Source organism: Amphibalanus amphitrite, unplaced genomic scaffold (assembly GCF_019059575.1).
Source record: "Amphibalanus amphitrite isolate SeventyFive unplaced genomic scaffold, NRLGWU_Aamphi_draft 000011F_arrow, whole genome shotgun sequence".
Lineage (NCBI taxonomy): Eukaryota > Metazoa > Arthropoda > Thecostraca > Balanomorpha > Balanidae > Amphibalanus > Amphibalanus amphitrite.
This window is the reverse complement of record NW_024881507.1, coordinates 828,681-851,907: the sequence shown is the minus strand read 5'-3', so window position 1 is coordinate 851,907 and position 23,227 is coordinate 828,681. Positions and strand designations below refer to the sequence as shown.

General features: G+C 51.9%; 1 protein-coding gene across 3 annotated transcripts in view; it reads right to left on the bottom strand.

Annotated features, from left to right (window-relative positions):
- Nucleotides 1-13,861, bottom strand: part of LOC122381948 (leucine-rich repeat-containing G-protein coupled receptor 5-like) — a 63,625-nt gene extending 49,764 nt beyond the window's left edge. The window contains exons 1-2 of one of the 3 annotated variants that reach the window (XR_006256614.1): nucleotides 13,477-13,743; nucleotides 8,146-8,421 (exon numbers count right to left, since the gene is read on the bottom strand). Coding sequence is in view for 2 of the 3 variants with exons in the window: in XM_043366739.1 (XP_043222674.1) it covers nucleotides 8,146-8,333 (188 nt within the window). In the remaining variant the exon portion in view is untranslated. Of the gene's footprint in view, nucleotides 1-8,145; nucleotides 8,422-9,876; nucleotides 10,123-13,476 lie in introns of those variants that run through there. The other 2 variants (XM_043366739.1, XM_043366748.1) reach the window with 2 other exon arrangements.
- Nucleotides 13,862-23,227: the final 9,366 nt, after the last annotated feature.

Here is a 23,227-nt window from a genome sequence, read left to right as displayed (position 1 = left end):
GAGTGCGGAGTGGGGGAGCGGGGCCGCGGGGTGACAGCGCGGGGACCCGGCCGATCAGCGCTATCCGATCCGCGGCGGCCCGCCCGGTGGCGTGCCTGTCTGTCCATAATTAATCAGGCCATTTATCCGTTGGCCAGCGCCCCACTCGGGACTGCGGCGGTGGGCGGGGGCAGCGGCGGAGGCGGGGGCGGGGGCGGGTGGTGGGCGGTGAGTGCACACTGCACAGTGCACGACCAGCCGGGCTCGTGCTCTCCTCACGAGGCCCACGGAGCAGGGGTGTGCGAGATGGCCGGATAGAGAGCCGTGCAATGCTCTGACCTGGGGGTGCCTCGCCCTCGCCTCGTGCCGAGCGTAGCGTGCCGTGTCGTGCTGCCCTTCCCTCCCCATTCCCGTGCTCGCGTGCGTGTGTTGGGAGGGGTAACGGGGCGGGGGAGTACCGCACTGTCCTGATTTGGGCGGTATCGGGTCGTGCTATATTGGGTGGTTCTTGAATGAAACAGGCTTTTGGCCTTGATTCGAAACTTCCTGACAGCTCAAGGAATGCAACGAGTCGCACCCGTCCTCGTTGAATTATAGTTCAAGCCGAGTTAGCCAGGCTGAGCCTAGTTTCGCTAGTCACTCAGCAATAAATAATCCACGGGAACCCCGAGGTGGAGCCATGACTGCCCCCAGCTGTGGCAGCGGCGCGAACCTCAGGACACCAGTCACCCAGCGGGGGGCGGCGAGCGCTCAGCGGATGATACATAGGTGAAGGCGCTCAGTACTGAGTACTAAGGCTAGACGCCGGCCTTGACACTGCACAGCCCTGACACTGCAGCACTGACACAGGCGCTGGCAATGACACCAACACCAACACTGGCACTGACACAGTCAATGACACTGACACCGCAGGTGTCCTCTGGACGGCTGGCGGCCGACCGAGGCGGGGCTCGCTGGTACCGCAGGCAGCGGGTGAGCGGGCCAGCGGGTGAGCGGGTCATCGGGTGAGCGGTGAGAGCGTCCTCAGCCGCCGCTAATGACCCTTGCAGCTGAGCGGAGTGGTCGGCCGCCCCCGCCGCGCCGGTCGAGCTGCAGTTCAGCGACCCGGAAACTGGGTGGTGTCTGCCGCAGGTCTCTGTCCCTCTCCAGCCCGACCAGACGGCTGAGTGCTGCAGCTACCAAGAAGCTCAAGCTCAGGCGAGCGACGGTTGCCGAGTTTGAGCAGCAGCGGCGGCAGCATGGCTTGTGGGTGGGTATAAAGTTATGGTCTCTGGTATTGACATGCCGAAGGGATGGGTGAGTGCCCGGGGATTATTATGTTCATGGACCACATGTGGGTACAGACCTGGCTATCTCTACCCTGGTCAGAGCCGAGGCCGCGGTGCGCAGAGTCGCCAGCCGCCGGGTGTACCTCGTCCGCGACGCGGAGGGATGCTGCGCCGTGCTGAGGCCGCTCCTCCGAGCACGTCTGTGTCGCGTCGGCGCCCACGGCTCTGCCAGGGTGTGAGCTGAACCTCAATGAAGCTCCTCAGACCGGCGCACTTGTTCAACCCTGCCCTTATAACGGCCTGGTTAGAACCAGCACCGAGCTTACAATGCACCACAGGCCACCTCATTTATATGCTAACGATTTCCGCGGCGGCGCTGTAAAACTCGCTTGCGTGTTGTCAGATCCTTACACGTCTCCGATCGTGAGCATGCCAACAAAGATTTCTAGGTCAATTTAGCCGTTATCCCGGAGAACTGACGAGATCTAATGCTGCTCTTGTGCCATATTTTAGGGGGTTTCCTTATGGCAATATGCTCACATAAGCCTGCATGAATGACAATGCAGTTTCGAATGTTCCCTGCAATTGCATGACACTTGATCGCAAACGGTCTCTGTACTCGATTGAATGGGTCGTCACTGTTCTATTTTTGACACGATTCGTTTGATATCATTTAGCCGATTTAAAGTCAGTAGCAGTTTCCGGCGCAATGGCATATTATCGGGTCATTCCATCACCATTTGTCGCGAATAGCTGACGGCCAGCGGGGAATAGCCGGCTCCACTTTCCTCCAGTTCCCTCCCGCCCATTCCCCGCTGACATAGCGGGTCCATCCACCACGGCCACTAAGTGCAGTTCGGCCGAGCAGTTACCCCTGAATGTGACGTGTTATGGTGACTGAAAACGACACTGACTCTCACAAAGAGCTGATACTTCTTTGGTTAATTGTTAAAGTTGGTTACCAGCAATTCAACTGGCTACATTAATTAACGAAATTTCCCTTCCAAATGAGATTTTGAAAATAAGTAACTTTTAAGCGTGTTCTGCTTTTCGCGCATGCTACAGCTGTAAACATTTACATCACTCGATGCTTCGAAAGCATGTAACTTCAAACACTAAACAGTCCCCGTCACTTTGCCCAATCCTATCAAACACTCATCCACTCCCTCTCTCCCACCAGCTAAATAACGTCATGTAGGTATTTTATTGACCCGTTGCACGAGGCTGTTTATTCAGAGCGTGCCTCCGGCAGTGGGGTCGGTAAATCTGCACCGGCAGATACGTCAGAGCGGACCCCGGCACCGCTGACAGATCCACAGCTGTGCGTCGGGCCCGCGGGCTGAAAACGCAGCGCGCTGGCGATCCCCCGCATGTGGCGAGTGCTGAATGAACGCCGGCCAGTCATCGATCTTATCAGATCGGCGGCGCATCGTGAAGAAATGCTGAAAGTGTGTGGTCTGCAGCAGTAGGGAAGCATGTATAGGTAACCACAGCTTTGGGAGTTGGTGTATGGGCAAACATTTTATCGCAATCATTTGGTGTCTAGTGACTGGCAATACGTATAATTTACGTCGCGAGGACCGTTCAAAGAAAGGGCTTCAGTACTCAAAACGCCAAAAACAAACTGTAAGCAAACGCGATGACGTGATTCACTACGCACTATTTCGTGCGTGCTTGGACGAATCCCAAACCGTAAATCGCAAGACAGGCGCCGTTGGCAGTCGAACGATTAGATACAGCCGCATGCCATTGCCGCCGCTGCTTCGAAGGAGCTTGAGATTCGGTTTGACATGAGCATTTTCTGTATCCAACAGCCTCACGTTTGGAAAGGCATAACCCATCTTAAATAGTTCGACAATTCCAGAGACGATTCAATTTCAATGCATGCTCGAAAACGTCCCCCCAGCGCGTAAATGACGTGCCGCTGACCGGCACTCTTCTGCGGTTACCGGTAATCGTCAATCCTCTTTTACTAAGCGGCTTCTGCTGCTTCAGGCAGTCTCCCTGTTATCATCGATCCGGATCTCCGACACTCTGATTCCAGCAGAGCCCGCTGGGGACGAATACCTGAGCAGCGATTCCGGGAGCAGGACCGACTCACTGCTGTTGCCACACGGACAGACGGCATTTTAAAGTGACACAGTGCCCGACTAGATAGTTTACATACATATATAATGAGGAATGGCCATAATCGGTAATCAATCCTTTGAAGCTTGGAGTCGCGGAAACAAAATATACCAACCTGCATTTGAATTAAAAAGATTACAAAAAAAAACTGGGCATAAGTGATCAAAAGCGGATCAGAGCCCGCACAAATACACGTTAGGTGAGCATTGCGGAACCGTGAGCATAACATGATAGTTAGACACCTCATAACATAATAGCTAGACACCTCGCCCGGGCTTGGGAGCCTGTGAATACTGTGACACAAGTGCCTTGACCTTCTCAGTAGGTATGCGAAACAAGTGCTGTAGTTTGCTGGGAATATATGTATTATCGGCGACTTCAGCTGATATTGTATCTTATACCTAACAGGATTCGTAGTGGCCTCCACGTGCTGGGCTCGACGCTGTCAGAACGGTACCGGATGGTGGATTATTGTGGTATCTGAGAACTAAGTTGCTTGACCTAGCCAGGCGAGGTTTCTGATGACTGATAAGATGTTCATTCATTTTCCGTTTAACTGCGAGTTGCACACGCTTGCAGACTGTCTAGAAAGTTGTGAAAAGCACATCCACCGACGTGGTGTAAATTGAATGTAGGTAGAAGATAAAATGTTAGTATCCAGTTTGTATGCGATAATTCACTTGTATCGTACGAAAGTGCGATCAACAAGAATATGACAGAACGTGCCACTTATTATCAGCCAGTGTATTTCACATTTCCAGCAAAAACTCGCGTTTTTACATTAATTAACCGACCTATGTTTGCCATGTCAACCATCACTGGAGACAAAAATTGCGACAAAGAAATGTTACGAGCGACGTATTCTGCTTGGAGCAGCTTCTGTTTGGTTGTAATATTTCTCAAAGAAGCATTGAGACGAAGGGGCCTTTAATGTTGCAATGCGCGCTTGCTATGCAAATGATTGCCGACGCATTACGAATAAGAATGACTTCAGTGACATGCGAGTCTCGTCCTGAGTCCTCATTTCACCGAGTACGCGTTCTCGGTCACTAAGCAGCAGCAATGCACAAACCCCCTGACTTTGTCCCAATCCGGTTGCATGTTGCACCTGTCCGCTGGCACGGCTATCAGTCAACAGATATTCATGCTGTCTGCCTGACGGGCATACAAACCTGTTTGTCATTTGAATTACGCTGCAATCACGAGTCATATACAGTCGTGTTCGCTGGCTTAAATCTCTCTTTCGTCACGCATTGCAGCATTCGTGTCGATTCTTTTATTTAGAATATACTTATTGCTTCGATTAAATAAATCGCTGATCAGTTTAGAGTTCGAGGTCGAGTAACGACGAGAGGTAACAAAAAATCGTTCATAAATTCAACTATTGCTTGTAAATAGTTAAAAACATGAAATATATGCTTTATAATATCGCTGGATTGGAAGCGCCCGGTATCTTCAAGTTCCCGAGTTTACCAGTCGCGGCTATTCCGACAAATCTGTACATTGTACCAGTGACCTGGCATTGATTTCAGTGACCTGTCACTTACCAGTGACCTGCCTCCGGTCAGCACTGACCTGCCGTCTGTCGGTAGCCTGGCGCCTCCCTAAACTACGGCCCTGGATCGAGAACGGCCTCTAAAGGTTGTCTCTTTCCTATAAGAGGTGCATGTAACTCATATCCTGCCGTGGTGTATATGGTTTTCGGAGTCGGAACAGATGACGGTATGGGATGGACTGGAGTATGACCAAGACGGATGCGGATGGCACCGAAGGACGATGCTGTGAGATACTGTCGGGGTATTTGGCACTCCCACATATCGTGCACAACAGCATCACTGAAAGGCTATCGCACCTATACAAACCCTCCAAATGCGGTAGCTAAGACTAATACAGTGCTCTCAGTGTCAGGTGAAAATCTCATGTCCAAGGACATGAAACGGGATCCTGCTTTCTCTGCCAGGCATTAGCTTCACTAAACCATAAACAACTCCTCTCCTCTCCTCTCCTCTCCTCTCCTCTCCTCTCCTCTCCTCTCCTCTCCTCTCCTCTCCTCTCCTCTCCTCTCCTCTACTCTCCTCTCCTCTCCTCTCCTCTCCTCTCCTCTCCTCTCCTCTACTCTCCTCTCCACTTCTCTCCTCTCCTCTGTTCTCTCCCTTATCTCTCCTTTTCCCTATCTCTTCTCTCTCTCTCTCTCTCTCTCTCTCTCTCTCTCTCTCTCTCTCTCTCTCTCTCTCTCTCTCTCTCTCTCTCTCTCTCTCTCTCTTTCTCTCTCTCTCTCTCTCTCTCGCTCTCTCTCCCTCTCTCTCTCCCTCTCTCTCTCTCTCTCTCTCTCTCTCTCTCTCTCTCTCTCTCTCTCTCTCTCTCTCTCTCTCTCTCTCTCGGTGGTCCGTCGCTCTCACTCGGTCACCCATCTGACGGTGGTCGCCGGCGGGACAGCCTTTATCAGGCCGACTCCCCAGCGCCGGGCCATTCAGCCCCGTCGTCCCGTCATTGCTCTGTGCCGCCGGCGCCGACAGACGCCCTCATCGCGGCCACTGTGACGCATATCCGCAGTCATAATACTGTCCCACGGGGCGGCGGCCGCCCGCCGCGCTGCGCTGGGGGCAGCGCCGCAGCACGGCTGGCCCGCCGCCACCGCGCCGCCGCCGGTAACAGCGCACCGGCTGCCGTCCACTGTGTACTGTCCACCCAACGTCCACAGTGTACTGTCCACCCACCGTCCACTGGCCCCTGTCCACCTTTCCCGTCCACAGTCCGCCGTCTACTGTCCACTGACCAATGGCTAAAGTCCGCAGTCTCTCGGCCACCGTAAGCAGTCCGGCTGCCCTCTAGCAAAATAAGGCCAAGTGGTGGCCACATAAATCGTCCTCGTTAATGAGTTGAGTTACAATAAAATATTTGCTTCACACAACATCAACATGATAAAAAAAAAAACAGTTGCACCCCAGTAGTTGAATAGAAAATGAATGTGAAAACTAATATAAAAGCGAATAAACGTTGATTTTTCAACAGGCTAGCGGAAAATGTGACATAGAGGGAGTAAAAGGTCGCTCTGAAGTGAAATGGGACGAACAAAAGAGGCTCGGTCGCTAGCTAAGGCGTTCCGCGGAGATGAGTTTTAGCCACCAGGGGAAGAGCCCCATAGCGACTCCAGGCGTCAGCCAATGGGTGCCTGTTGCTCGTTATAGGCTCCCCATAAAACCAGGCCCTGGCGATCGTCGCGGCGAAACTAGGCCGCGCTCGATCGGAACCGGTCCGAGCCGCTGCACAAAGTCATTGCTTAATTAAGTGATGCTTATCGGGATTTCTTCCCAGTGTTATGCCACACACTGTATGACAGGTTGCTGTGATCAAGGTTGTAGTGAGATGATTTACCAGTGATTGTATGTACAAATATGGCGGCAGTGTTAGAGTTGCCGCTTCAAAAGTGTAGGAGTGTGTGGCAGACTGGCAGTGTGTGTTTCCCTGGGGACAAATGCGACAAAATGCTGCGAATAATGGATCTGTTTTTCGTCACAGTATAATTTCAGTAATGGCACACTTACTCCGGCCACCAATCACTCCCGAGCGCCAGACGGCGAGATACTTTTGTTTTCTTTGGCGGATCGCCGGCAAGTTTTCTGAACTAAAACAAGAAAAACAAATTGGGTGCGGTCATAATTTCGCGCGCGCCGGCAGCTGGGTGGTAATCGCCTCTCTAACGGGGCCGACCTTCCTCCCTGACGTGCCGGTGGCCATTTTGCGACCGGCACCGTCGCATCACAGCCGCGAAAATGGCCGGAAAATCGGGGTGGTGGGTTAAAGAAACGACGCTCTCTCCAAGCTACGATTTGAGATAAAAACAGTGAGGGTGTTAGCTAAAACCGGAAGCGTTGTAAACCACGCATGGAAGTTGGAACTCATATGACAGAAGCCGTCATGTGATGGCACTGACAATGGACGATGATCATTACGCCTCAATTTGGTTTAATTCATGGCTTACAAAATATACCTTCTTAAGTCAGATGAGCTGCTAAATACGTTCAATACCTACCTCGTTTGTATCCTTGAATTCTGCTTATTTAGATCCGACAACAAAAATATGCATGTTTACATGGATGAATCAATTTCGATATAGTCCAGTGGAATGTTTACTCATAAGTCATATCAAAAGAAGACGTTCCTGGGTAATACCAGATAGTCTTTCATCCAACGAGCTTTCTGCATATTAGGTGGTCATGTAAGCCATTAGCGGTTCACAACCATTGCTTTGTAAGCTCTGGACGGTTTGGCAGCAATTAGATATGCCAGGAAGGTACAGGTAGCTGCTATTTTGTATTACATGCTGGGAATCCTATGTCTAGGGATCCTACAAAATGCCAAGTATGCTATGCAGCTCAATTAGATATGTTGAATACGTTCCCAAAGATTTGTGTCTATGTATGCCTAACTTTCGTGCTCCACATCGTAACAGAGTTTTAAGCTTTGTTTGGCAAACAATCAAACAGAAGACTCCACCCAAAAGGCACTTCAGTACCAGTAAACAACCATTCAATCTAGCATGAAAGATTCCTGGAACTCCGATGAATTGCAAACGCCGAGTTATGAGATTTATGATGTTTTGGTGATGTCGTAAAATCAATGCACATGTTCCCTTCTTAAGACAACATTTTTGGTTCATAACCAGCCTCCTAATCAGCTAATCAAGCCGTAAAGCCGCGTGTGCCGGCTGTGTAGGGTGTGCAGTTCACGGCGGGCGGTTCCGGTCGTCGCGCGGCGGTCCGGTACTCACAGCTCGGTGATGTTAGCAGTCAGCCGCAGGTCGGAGCAGACGACCGCGTCCGATCCACAGCGGCACATGGAGGGGCAGCCGGCGGACACGGCCGCTGGGCCCATCACCGTCAGCAGCAGCACCGCCAGCAGCCGCCGGGTGCCGGGCCGCGCGGACATCTCACCGCGGTCCATCTCACCGCGGTCCATCTCACCGCGGGCGTCTCACCGCTCTCTCACAGGACACATCTCACAGACACTGTCACCTGAGCCGCGCCGCCGCCCGGAGACGCATCACCTGCCGGAGACAGGAGGTAGGAGAGCTGAAGGCACTGGGTGTCTGGGTGACTGTCATTGAAAGCATTGAATGCCTGAATGGTGTTTTGACATTTTAACAGCATCATTACAAGCGTTTTTAGAGAACCAGCTTATACTGCACAATCAGATGAGAGCTGGTTAGAGACGTTTTGATCTTGTTAAAAGTTTCAAAAAGGCGCTGGCTTAGCAGATAATTCCGACTTCGCAATCGCTACAAGGTTTGATCATGTCTCTTTGCACCCTTTGAAGCATTCCATTCGACACAAGTACCTATGCTATGTTTATTCCAATTAATCAAAGCACAAAAGGTTCAGATGATCCAATAAATGCTGAAACCTAGCTGACTCCAAAAATCCACGAGACGGAGGCCAACTGTCGGATGCGATCATGCGAAGAGCTTATCAATAAGAGTGTGATAAGTGTACCATTTTACTTATAGTAGACAATAGTGTATATGAAATCATTATATCCTTCCTTTTGTTTTGGTACTCAAATTTTCCACTAGCGCTGTCGATGTCCAGAGTAGTGCATATGGCAAGAGAGATACACCACCGAACAGGGCAGGGAAATCGATACCATCACAATCCTCACGTTCTGTATTGAGGATTTCAGAAAACGGTTCGCCGCTCGTCGAAACGACTGCTATTTTCATTTCAATTCGAATCACGTATGATCGTAACAGACACCACTGAACATTGAACGAGCGAACGACATTGAAAGAGGGATAAAACCGGAATGGGCTGGCTTATGGATGCGACTGCATGGATTCCAGCAAGTCAGAACGTTCCGATATTTGCATGCCAGTCGTTGTCGTATGGCATACCATGGCTCCTCATAGAACTTTTGGCCACTAGTTTCTTCGACCCAGTTTCTTCTAGGATGGCATCAAGTCGGCAATAAAATAGGGCACCAGCCAATGGTCTGCCGGAAGTAACATGAATCCAGAACTTCCATGGCCGATATAATTTGGATGTGTTGGCTGTAAACGTCGGGTCTGTATATACGGATATTTACAGAAAACGTTACAATATTTGTAATAACTGTACAGTACTGAGATATTTCAAACGGCTGACGCGACCGATAGCTGGGTAAATAGTCGTGTCCGCATCCATTCTTTCGAATGAAATAGCCCGTATCAAATAGCCCGTTGTCTCTAACCATTTACCACCCATTGAATCGGCGGCGCCTTTGCCGTTAAGCGGCGGCGTTCAGCGGCTCTATATAAACACCAAATGATTCCGTCGCCTGTCCGGTGGACTCTCTCATGACCGGCCGTCGGCCCTGGCCAAATATACAGACATAGTGCTAACAGCACCTTGAGCCGCCTTTTAACAGAGCCCGCTGCGATCGCAGCCAAACACACCGACAAGACAGTGTAAGCAAACCTCCGACACAGGCATCTCACCGCCGCTCAAGTGGTCTCATTAGCGCTCACCTTTCACATGTCCCGCGCGGTGCTTCTGGACGCGACTGATCCTCTCACTCTCTCTGACAGTCAGAGCAGTCTCAGTCTCTGACTGGACAGGATCAGTCACTTCCTCTCACAGTCTGCCACTCACTGGAGCAGTGTCTCGCCGCTCGTCTCTCTCCGCTCTGACTCTGACAAGGTCACCTGTCCCGTCCTCTCTTTCGACTGTCCCAGTTTCACTCGCAGGCCGACCGCGGTCCGACACGTCCCGTACCGAACCGACGCCGACCGCGCGGCGACTGACGCCCGCTCGTCGAATGCGCCGCGACCAAGTCGACGCTGTCTGTGACGTCACGGGTCAGAGAGCGTCGGCGCCGGCGGTCGCGTCGACGGCGACGGCGGGACCGAGACGCCCCCGGGAGTGGGAAGCCGCGTGCGCCGCTACACTCTCGACAGGCAGTCTGGTGAGCGGGCTCGGCGCGGTGTTTGATTGACAGGGTCAGCGCAGCAGAGGTCAGCGTAGCACGGGTGTACGCATAAAGTGCGCAGCCTGCGCCCAGCTCGACACCCAGCTCGACAAGCGACACCCAGCGATACAGGTGACCAGCAAACGGCGACCAGCGGCCAGCGAGGAACGGTCAGAGGCTATTCAGTGATCGGATGCGCGCCTGCACCCCGCCCGTGCCGAGCCGGTGCCAATAGCGCCCAATAACTGACGGCGCGTGCCGGACGCCCGTGTCATCGTCGTGCCGTTTTTAGACCGTTGTTTTTCCAAGATCGGAAAAAGAGTCCAAAAAAGACAGGCGAAAAAGAGCAAACAAGTGAGTAAAAATGAGGATGAATGAGCAATCTCCAGGAATAGCTCGCTACTTCCCGGCACCTGAAAAGCGACCGCTGAGTGGCGAATAAGCCGAGAGGCGTTCTTACGCCATGGTGGACAAATATGGAGCGTAATTGCTGCGGCAGGGATCGCGCGGCAGCTTCAATGGCGGCGCACGGTCCGTTACGACATCTGGACATGTCCGCCGTCGCCGGTACAGTCAGCGATCAGACGAGCGGCGGACAAGGAGAGTCCGAGCGACGGATCGACTAGAGTCCGAGTGGCGGATCGGCAGAGTCCGAGCGAAGAGCGGAGAGTCAGTCCGGTGAGTCGGGCGGTGGGCGGAGAGTCGATCCGCAGAGTCCGACCGTATGCTCGGCCCAAAGACTTGGCCCTCAGATCGTCCCTAAGAGACGGCCCTCAGAGTCGGTCCGGGTGACTCGGCCCGGAGAGATGGACAGACGGCACCAGGTGACCCAGGGTGACAAAAACGAGCCGTACCGCCTCGCTGGTCGCTGTTGCCTACCGTCTGAGCCGGCGCCCTGACCTCGTGGCCAGTCGCTCGCGCGCGCCAGTCGGCCACCGGGGCCGGCACGCGCGTTTTTAGCCGGCGCCGGCGCATTGCCATGCTGGGGGACGGCGGGTGGCCGCAGGTCGGAGGAGCGCCCGGCCGGCCGGCCCGCTCCGCCCCAGGGCCGATCCCTGACGTGGCCCCGTTTTTGTGCGTGGCCACAGAAGTGTTTTCCAAGCGGGTTTCTTGCGACACGCGAGCGACGCGCGCCAGTTACTTCTTAGGAGGCGCTTTGGTGGCCCTCTGTATCAGTGCCAGGCCCCGCCGCCAATCGGGGACAGCAGGCATGCTCATAAGAACGAGTAACTACGACGAAAGGACTTAACGAGTATGACAGGCACGGATGAAGCCTTTAGTTTCATGATCTTTTGCGGAATATGAGAGAAACCCAATTTTATAGGTATTGCTGATAATTCCTTCGCATCGCGCATTATTCACCGTCATTTCGGATTATCAGCTTTTACGAATGCAGAGCATGCCTACATTTTACGAATGCAGAAAGAGGTTCTCTGCGTTTAAGTGTGGCGATTCTGAATGACTGACGATTTGCCTTTTAAATTCTAGCTACATATGTTCCTTTCATGATTGTGAGCGATTAATAAAGAGAAGGAATTTCTGGAAAGAATTCATGTCTTCATGACAGAAATGACGTGCGACATTTGCTATGCATTAACTTCATAAGATAATTCGCATTCAGATTAAGTACGCTCTTCAGTTATGTAAATGACATGGGGTTCACCCGAGACGTTTGCAGCTCTTCGATCTTAAGCCCTAATAATAACCCTCGGCTGCCCTTCAATCACGACTGATGTTCAGCGCAGTAGACCGACATTTGTTTTTTGCGTCGCATTTGTTTAGGACCGCCGGCTTATTTTCATTCCTTCAACATACGGCCATCTCTATCTTCCCTCCCATCAGCATCTTCTATATCTTTCTATCTCTCCCCTCCCCTCTCTCTCTCTCTCTCCCTCTCTCTCTCTCTCTCTCTCTCTCTCTCTCTCTCTCTCTCTCTCTCTCTCTCTCTCTCTCTCTCTCTCTCCCTCTCTCGTCCACAATCGATCATGAGATTCCACTTTCACCCCCGCCTACGAGCCGGCCGGCCGGCGGGCCCGCCTGGACCACCTCCTGCCGCCCAGCTCCGGAGTGCTCCGAGTGCGGGCGAGGCCATTACGCCACCTTCGTCACCTTCTCGCCGCGTTCGCCACGTGCGTGGTATCGCGGCCACGCCATTTGAGGAGCTCTCCGGTCGTTACAGGCCAGTCATCTGATTGGCTTCTCTCTCCATTCAGAAGCGCCCGGCGTCGTCCCGCCCAAACGGATCACAGTTCTGCCCTGATGAGTGCACTGGCGCTCCCAGCCCAGCCGGCTGACGCGGCGCTGCCTGACCTTGACCCAGTGGATTCGTGTCGACCCTGCCCATGACCCCTGCGCCGCAGACTGATGCCACTTGTGCTTCTCGCGACATTCTGTGGCTGAGCTGAGCTGTCTAGCGGGCCCCGGTGTGGGAGGGAGACACCCTGCACCGGCGCTCTGCCCGGCGCTGCTCGGCTCGTTCCCGGTGCTCGTCATCCGCCGTTCTGCTGGCTCCGAGCACCCCCGGTGTGTGACCTACATCATGAACGGATCGCCGCCGCAGACGAGGACGTGCCACCGCGACTGCGGCCGGCCACGGTAGAGCGACATCAGACTGTGTCAGACTGGGCCAGACTGCATCAGACTGATGAATGGCTCAACCCGGACCCACCCGATGAGCTGATCATTTCCAGCTGCATGTCTGCGACCCATTAATGACAGAACAAAAATCGCTGTCGCGGTTGGCGGCCGGCACCAACAATGTTTCCAGAGAAAGGATTAGTTCGGTTTGTGGTGCCTGTGTGTCATTGTATCCTGTCCCTGTGGCTTCCCTGGGATTGTATCTGACTGCTGACGAGTATCACGGCAGTTGCAGCAAGTAATTGTGGTCGAAGAGTGCAGAGTTTCATCGATGAATGACTTGGGCTTAAATATGCGCACACCAATAGGCAATCGTATGCAAAGTTATTACAATGGCTTAGCCGTAAATCAGTCGTTTTGCGATGAGATCAGGGCATGTCGTTATTCACTGACAGGCGTTTAAACAGTGCCCACAGCAGCTCATCATATCGGACAATGTATAAACACCCGAGTACTTCGCCTCGAACGGCGGATCAATAAACAAACACGGCCGCCGAAACGCTATCTGGCGGCGGCTACTTACATTCAGAGGCGAGTCCGTGTCCGATACCGCCGGCCACTCCTCGGCACGCGCTACCCACGGGCGCCGTCACGCCGCCGCCGCACGTGCGCGCGTCACAGATGTCACGGCCACCGTCACAGCCGTCACAGATGCCGGCACCGTCACTCACTCACTCCCGACACCCACGTCTCGTCACGTCACGTCACTCGCCTGCCGTCTCGGAGCGGCGCGCTGGCCGGCTCGCTCGCGGCTGTCTCGCCGGCACACTGCTTCCCGCACCTTGGCGCGGAGCGAGAGTGGCGGCGCCGGCCGCGCGCCTAGCTCGGCGGGTCACCACCAGGAGCGCTGAGGTCAGGGGCGGCGCGGCGGCAGCCTTCACGGGCCCACGGCCGACCGGCCGCGCCGCACCGCGCCGCGCCGGGCGCTCTCATGGGGCGGGGCGGCCGCCGCCCGCCGCCAGGCCTGAGCGGAATACGTTATTGGACAGTGTAAGCGGCACGTGGCGAGCACCGATCAGGACCACTCGAGGACTTGTCCGGTCCGTTGGGGGTCCGACCGCCGCGATGAGGGACGGTTTTGGAAGGGGACAGTGGTCTTTGGTCCACAGCTGTGCCGACAATGTCTTACCCGTGTTATGAGAGGCATCAGCACTCATCTGAACAGGACAGGGTGACATGAAGGTGCACTCCGTGATGAATGCATCAGCGGGAGACGAGCACGTCGACTTGATGGCATGTTGTGCTGTATTGGTTAAAATGAACGCGTTTGAGAGTCACTCATAAATATCAGGTTATATATTTGGAATATGTACCGACTGTTAAAGCCTTCTATAGGATTCACACCCTGGTCTGATGTTACAGACACGTGATCAACAGCATCTTAACATCAAATTTCTCGACATTTTGGCCTTTTATGTGGCTACTGGGCACTGGCTATATCTTCAGACAGCTTATCACAAAGGCGCCGTGTCGATATCCAGCCATCACTGTTTGGTGACCAACCAGCCCGCCCAGGCCGGCGGGTGGCCCTCCCAGATCCTAGCTTACCCAATCCACCCTGGTGCGCGGCGGCCGCGGCTGATTTGGCGTTCATCAGGCGCTGTCATTGCCTACCCCTGTCCCGCCCCAGCGGCGCTATATTTGCCCGGCATCGGCGAATCCATTTGAGGCACAGAGCCGTGGCGCAAATATGCTGGCCGAGCTCCGCAAATACCTCGCCGAGGCGGCGGCTGTAGCCAGTGACATGGCCAGCGTGCCCCGACCGGAATGGGGCGGATGGAGCGGTGGGAGAACTGTAGGAGCAGTAGGTGGTTGAAAGGTTGAGTAAGGGATTGCTGGAGGCAGAACGCAGTTAAGCGGAAGACGGGGAACGGGATCAAAAGTGGCCGAAGGCGGTATGACTCAGTAAACTGTGGATTGCCTTAGACCGACAAAATTCCTAAGCTCAGTCCGTCGCAGTCGCCGCTTCTTCTGCATCTCGGGTCAGTCCGTCGCAGTTACCCCACTGCAGCCCAGCTCAGTCGCAGCCTTTACCGCTCACAGTTCAGCGGGCAGGCTAATCGCGGCTCTGGCTCGGCAGTAACGGCCTCTCAGCCGCAGCTGACGCCGGCGCCTCCCTGCATATACCGCCGCCGCCGCCGCCGCCGCCCATGGCCGCAGACTCTCGCCGCCAGCGGCAAAACAGCGCCACCAATGTCTCATAAACTGCAGCGATTACCAGATATAAGCGTTTGCTAGTGCTATGACTGTAGGCGAGACACATATGTTGCATGATAATGGTATGTGAACCACTTAACATTTGCTTTTTATTTATGGTGAGTTTGCTATTTTTGAAATCGTTCATGCTTTGAATTCGTTGAAGTGCAAGTTCAATTATTTTTGCATGGATACCTTTACACATAATTACGAACGATATTTGTTTGTATACGATGTAAGATCAATTGTGGTTTCAGGCATAAATTGTCGCAATTACATTACAAATTATCCTGTATTTTTAACCGACGGGAAGGTATGGCGAGACAGTGCCTTCAGCCCAGATGCATGTCTCTTGAAAATAACTTTTTTTTTTCTTTCAATACAGTAGCCCATTTATAAACAAGGTCCAATAGGTATATATCTACCACAACCAATCTCCGATCTTCGGAGATAAAGTGCATTTTAAGTCAAATATTCAGCTGCAGAGAGCTGGCCTGACAAGTGGAAGTTAGCATCTAACCGGCCGAGATTTGATCGCACGTCTGTCGTCGCGGTCCATTTATCAGTGAAAATGGTGCTAGCTGTTCCCGAGACGGATGAATCGTCCTTCTGATGGAGACCGTGTAATCAGCCGTCATCCCGGCCTCTCCCTCATCTCCTCCCACCGGGGGTGACCTTGGTGACGTCATAACTGCGTCACAGTGTGACCCGAGTGTGACCTGGGCTGGGAGCTGTAAGGTTCAGAACACAGGTGTGTTACAGACATACGGCACTTTTTACAAGTCGCTTCCATGAGTCCCGGATGTTGGTGGTCAGCGGAACCGTTTGCATGAGACTTCTGTCCCTTGTCACTGAGCGAGGCTGTCTTCAATGGCCTTTGTTCCACTCACCTGTATGGAAATGGGAAATAGCAATCGGTGATATTCCAAAAAAAATGGACCGGTAAACGCTGTTCCCAGTCGACTTAAATACGCTGCTCGGCGCCTATTGTTTGTCGTACCGACTGACCGGACAGATAAGGTCAGCAGACACGGCCATTTACAGATCATTCAAATGGTAAATAAAGCGGCACACAGTCTGCTCAGGGTGGAACCGTGACTAATATGTAAGCCAAGGACGCCAAACAGACGGTACAGCGCCTCGTGTGTCCCGTGAATCCAGCTTCCGGTGCCTGGATCACAGTGTAAGGGCTGCTGTTTTATGTTGTGTGTCTTATGAAACATGAAAGAAGAAAGACAGCTACGAAGGATGTCATGTACGACAGGGGTGATCTGTTTCAAATCAGCCGATCAGGTCTTTAACAGGATGTCTGTAGATTATCGTAAATAAAAATGGTATCAGCATTTTTTAACAATAATATTTTTAACAATTAAAACGCAAAATCATTAACATTGAATAAGCAAATGCAAATGAAATACAAAGTCTGCGCGTCATATCAGACTGTTCATTACCTTCAATCTCACTACTGACTGCTGTCTGTCTGCCCTCTTACCGCCGAAGCACGCAGTCCTCTGCCACAATATGTCATCTCTGCACCGTTGTCCTCTCACTGCAGTACCTATCTACGCACTCAGAGTGGACCTCCGCTCCGCACTCCGAGCGGAGCCCGATCAAACGTCCCGCCCGCTCCACCGTTCGCTGCGGTGGCGAACAGCGGGCTCCGGCGGCGATCACAGACGGCCTGTTCGCCGCCGCGCCGTCGGCTCCTGTTTACAAGAGCAGGTGTCGACCAATCGGCTGACATCAGACGGCTGACGCGGCGGCAGCGTCTGCAGCGGCAGAGGAGATCCGTGCAGACTGCACTGTTCTCGATTCCGATTTGACATCAAGTATAGAGCAATTGCCGGTGAACCGTCATTGTATGCAAAAGAGCTGTAAATTTACTGCAGTAGCTATTCACTACTCACCGTTCTCTGCTCACTGAGTGTTCAGTCCTCCAGTTTTTTCTATCAGTAAACTTTATCATCTCATGCCAATGAAATACGGAATGACATTAAAAACTGTTTGTACGTTGTTCGGCCAACATCTCCCCAGATGCATCAGCAATACTACGGGGAGTCTGGCTGGGTTATAACCAGGATCTCAACATTACCGATTCAGTCGGTATCTACACGGTGCAGTCCGCATAGGTAATAGGCTATCGGAACATCGACTGGTCCGCCGGCCGACGCTGCACTCTGATTTATGAAATATGAGTTACGTTGCATAATTGGTCCACTTACACCGGGCCCTTGCACCGGGCTATTGTCATTTGTGTCTGGATCGACGCGATTGTCGACTAATGGATCGTGGGGCGCCACCTTTTTAATCAAGTCGCACGCGCGTTCGATAGTATCGGCGTGCAGTGGTGAGAAATCAGACACGTGGGAAGCGTGGGAATTATGTAGCAGAACATCATACACATAGCTGCTTTTAAGACGACCTTATTTAGAGTCGGCAGTTTCAGTGAAAGCCTGGCACCGATGACATTATTGCTCGCTTGTATGCATTTTATGGATTCCTGATGCATGTATAATGTACCTTGGTACATATGTAGGCATCTGAAGAACGATGGTTCTACGACAGTTTATGTAAAAGTAGGGTACATCCAAACCGGTCGTCATGCTTGCGGCTGTTTTCAAGTGTCATGCTTGGATACTCCAAATAAGGCTCACGATAAGCTGGTGGGCCCTAGAAAGTCTGGCTGTTGACCTGCGCTCGAATTGACCAGAAATGTTTCCCCACTGGATTGCCATTTGCTGATTTTTCTTCTAGGAGTGAAAGGCTGAATGCACTCTACTAACCAATTATGTATGCATGTATGAATGACTTCTTTCTTAGATGTAGTAGAACAGTCATCCGCTGCTTTCAGCAATGACTACTTTGGCTCTCTTTATTTATTAACCGGTTCCCGCACTTCTTTTGCTTACTTTGTTTTTTTTCAATTTTCCTAGCTGGGAGTGCCGCGACTTATCCTTTTTTTATTTTTGTCTGGTGTTAACGTAAGGTGCTGTGAGTCGCTGGGCTGAGGGTGGGGGCACTCCTGGTCACCTAATAATGGGTGGCGGAGTAGTTCGGAAAAAAAAAAATAATATATGCCGGCTTGCTGAGACGGCACCGGGTCCAATGTTATTTATAGTTGCGTCATTGTGCACTTGGTAATGCTGAAAAACGATGCGTCAAATCCGCATTCATCACACGACCGCCAGAAGACCCCATTTACATGTTACCGACGACAGCGGAACTCAAACATCATGCATCCTTGATGCTACAGCCTAGAAATTCACCATTCTCGGCTTTACATCGAAAGTGGATTTTTATCAGATTCAGTTTTTATATTAAGTTTAACTAAGACATACCTAGGAAATGAAGGTGAGTGGATGTTGGATATCAAAAGTAACTCGTCTTTAACGAACAGCCATTTTTTTGTTATAGGTCAAAATAAGCCAAATATCAGGAAGCCATTATTTTAAGGTCAAAATGAGTCAAATATCAGAGCTTCATTCAACAGCATTTTCACATAGCGGGTTATATAACATTACTGAGCAGTTAATGACACAATGAACATTTTAACTATACCAACATGCTTTCCCACAGTACCTACTGAGGAACCACAGTAATACAATTTCAATAGTCCATCTGTTATGTTAGTGCGCTATACTTATTTCCTATTCATTAGTGGTAAGTATATGAACAAACATTGCATTAATTGCATACAGTCCGCTCAGCCTAATTAGTCATATCTCTTCCATCTGCATGTCTTTGTATGATGTGATAAACGTCATAAAACATATGCACCATTGCAATAAAACACTCGAAGCGAGCAGCTAATGTGCTAGAAAACCGAAGACAAATAAATGAAAGTTACAAATGGCGGATGACGTCGGCTCATCGGGGGACACGTGTGAAAATCGTGAATGAATGGTGTGAGAGGCGAGCAGCAATGATAAGAGACAAAAAGGGCAGCAAAAAGCACAGCGAGGTGACACTGACCGTGCGTTATAAACGACCAAAAACGATTTATGATAAACAAGTCAAATCGCGCGCGCTGGGAGACGAGGGTTGTGACAGATGACGAGGGAAAGGAAGACCGTGATAATGAGCCAATAAAAAGCGTTTATAGTTCAGGAAAGGGAAATGTCACCACGGATACGGTATAGGCCTATTTCTGATTACTGAAACAAACTCGCACAGTGGATCTTGAGCACCGTTTAACCCTATTAGTGGCAGGCTCCTGGCTACCCCTATTAGTGGCAGGGGGGGGGGGCTGTTTACGACCCCCCTGATATCTCGAGATCTAACGGGCCGATTTTCAAAATTCAAACGGCATTCGAATTCGCTCAACGTGATCTACATTTCTAAAAAAATAAAAATTAAAAATGTCAATAGGGGGGTAGAGGGGGGTAAAAACGGGCAAATTGCAGATACATTTTAGACTTTATCACGGCCAGGTTTCTGAACCAATCTTAACGCAACTTTTGCCGATCGATAGAGAATGAACCAGGAATTCACATGGATCCTAAAAATATGCATTTTCAAAAATCATAGGCGGATACAGATCATTGAGATTGGGGGTACACAAAAAGTATAGTAAATAAGGTTTTTGTTGGTACTGTTTCTAAAAAGGGTGGTAATGGTCTTGTTATGTTACAATTTTCTTATGAGAGAACGACTACAATTGTATTGGTCATGCATAGGCGGTGTCAGGGCACCTATGTTGGGAGGTAAAACATAACCCTCCTTTTTGAGTGCACGTCCAGAAAACACATCCCAGACCGTTTCAACGAGACGAAAGTGGGACAATTAACGAGCTAAAGCATTCCGTAATTACTTAGAGACAATGAACAAAATTTCACATGCGACAAAAAGTTTACTTAAATTTTTCTAGGTAACTGTTTGATATTGATTCTGTTCAACCACTTACACTCGACCCCATGCTGCTAATTATACTGATTCTCTGTCGCTCTTTTCTACAGATCGAATCATCATCATCAGCGCCGGCGGCGACGCACTTACGCAGCTTTTTAGGCGCGCCATTACGATAATCACAGGGGAGCTCTTACCCGTCCTCCATCGCGAGCTGCCGCCCCGTGCCACCCGGCGGCACCATTCGCACGTTCCAGCCACTCACAGCTGTGTCAGCCGCGCGCACACCGGGTCACGAACACTCGGTCCCGCTCGCGGAGCGTGGCGTCAAGCACTGGGCAAGCACTCGGCAGTCAGCGCCGTCCGACCCGGCCAGACGCTAATCGGACGGGTGCGTATTATTTAGGCCAGGGTTCATAATGTCCAGGGCATGATGTGTCCAGTGCTCGAAATGGCCAGTGCCTTGAATTGGCCAGTGTTCACATTGTCCAGGGATTACATGGTCCAAATGTGGCCAACTGGCTGCAGATAGGGTAAATTCAAAGAGACCAGGGTTCATAATGTCCAGGGCACGATGTGTCCAGTGCTCGAAATGGCCAGGGTTCATAATGTCCGGGGCACGATGTGTCCCGTGTTCGAAATGGCCACGGTTCATAATGTCCAGGGCACGATATGTCCAGTGTTCAAAATGGCCAGTGCCTTGAATGGGCCAGAGTTCATAGTGTCCAGGGATTACATAGTCCACCCAACCCAACCAAACCTAACCTATCCTAACTTAACCTAACCTAACCTAACCTAACCTAACCTAACCTAACCTAACCTAACCTAACCTAACCTAACCTAACCTAACCTAACCTAACCTAACCTAACCTAACCTAACCTAACCTAACCTAACCTAACCTAACCTAACCTAACCTAACCTAACCTAAGGTAATGATGTTTGCCTACCGGGGATAAGGAAATAGTTTCTCGCATGAATAGATTGCAAGCAATAGTAAATCAAATATTTTTAGGTTAAGTGGTTATGTATCTGGCTTCAGGCCGAAGGCCTGAAGCCTGATACCAGCGCGGCTTAACCTAAAAATATTTGATTTACTATTGCCTGTAATCTCTCCTAAGGCATTGCCTTCGGCACTGCACTGCTTCGCATTGAGCTGGTTCCGTGTTTTTTTACATAATGGCGTCACTTTCAGTGACTATGTAATCCCTGGACACTATGAACTCTGGCCTATTCAAGGCACTGGCCATTTTGAACACTGGACACATCGTGCCCTGGACATTATGAACTCTGGCCATTTTGAACTCTGGCCATTTTGAACACTGGACACATCGTGCCCTGGACATTATGAACCCTGGCCATTTCGAACACTGGACACATCGTGCCCTGGACATTATGAACCCTGGCCTCTTTGAATATACCCTATCTGCAGCCAGTTGGCCGCATTTGGACCATGCAATCCCTGGACATTATGAACTCTGGCCCATTTAAGGCACTGGCCATTTCGACACTGGGCATAACGTACCCTGGACATTATGAACCCTGGCCAGAATGAATGCTCCCCAATCGGACCCGCATATCGGCCCCTCGCGCTCTCCCGACGGTCCGCTCACAGATAGCCTGAGCAGCAATCGGGTGGAAGGCAGTACCAGCGCGGCTCTGCAAACATCGTCGTCTGGCCGCCCGTCGGCCCGTCGGTCCGCTCTGCCATCCCTGCCGCCCGTCAGCTTTGTCCGTCCGTCCGTCCGCCCGTCCGTCTGTCCGCGCGCCCGGCTCCCTCCGCCCAGTGCTCGCTCGAGTAGCTCCACCAATTAGACTGATGCAATTTTGTCAGAGCCGGAATGGGAACGGCTCAAGAGTACGAAAAAATAGAAGCGAGCGACCAAGTTTTTGGGGTGAACAGAAGGCGAGCCGGAGTGCGATATTCCCGCTTATGTTGGACTGGGATATGGCTATAGCTAAGTAGGATAAGGCACATGGCGTTGTGGGACCTTGCCCATGAAGAGAGAGGAGGAGAAACTTTGACCGAGCTGATCGGCGATGAGATGTGAGGCCATTACAATACCGACTACATCTGAGCGTCACGACCGCCGGCTGCACTGGCGAGTCTCGGCCCGGCAGTAAACTGAATCCACGCGGCGAGAGTCCGGTGCCGGCCGACCCGGCTGACCTCAGACGGCCGGCCGCATGGCACCTGAATAGGGTGAAAGGAGCACCTCAATGGCGCTGGGAAAACTCAGCTGTGACGCACATACAGACGGAAAAGAGCAGATGGAGAAAGGGAATGAAAAGGATAAATAGCTGAAACGGTTCTAATGAAGAGCAAGAAGAAAATTAATGAAAAAAAAAACATGCAGCGAAAATATTATTGAAATTTTGGGCTATTCGCATTTCAAGTCAGCGTCGAGACACCCATAAAAAGGTCTAACTGAATCGAATGTGAGGTTATGAGGGTTCAGATGACTTAAGAGAGGGTTATGGGGTGTTATGGAGCAGAGTGAAGTGCAGTGTTGAGCAGTGCAGTGAAGTGCAGTGCAGTGGACCGTTTGTAACTTGTCGAATCTGTGACACACTTTGCGGACCGGCAGACGTCCTTGCCGCTGCGGCTGCCACTCGCGGCCGATCGACCGGCCCATTATGCCGCCACGAAAACAGACGATTGTCCACGCTGAATGCCCGTCCGAGTGACACTGCCGCGACCGTGACGTCACGGGGGCGGGGTCAGAGGTCAGTGGCGAGGTCAGCCGGCCGGACAGCGACACCGGCGCCAGGCGCACCGTCACTCATCCCAGATGAGGCCGGCTGCTCATCGCGGGAAATGGTGCCCGTCGTTAGCCGGCCGCCGAATGGACCGGGGCCTGGTCCGCGGCGGGGCGGCGGCGGGGGCGGCGGACCCCACTCAGCCCCGCCGGGCTGTGCCAGGGCCGTGGGTGGGCCGTCGATAAGAACTCGCCGGCCCAGTCGTGCCCCGGTATCGCCGGCTCATCAGGTGCGTGCAGGCTCGGCCGGCGCCGCTCGGTTGGGGTAGGTCATACGTGTCACCCTATCCTTGTGCGGGCCCTCTGTCGTGTGGGGGCGGCGGAACTGTTACCGGTTACGGTCCGCGTGTTTGCCAAATGTGAGCCACTTGCAACGCCCTCAATACAGGCGGAAAGTGCGGCCTAATCACTAAAGATAAAGGTAATGAGGTGGTATTAGCAAACCCATTGTTATCGTGTAATTGTCCTGACAGTCG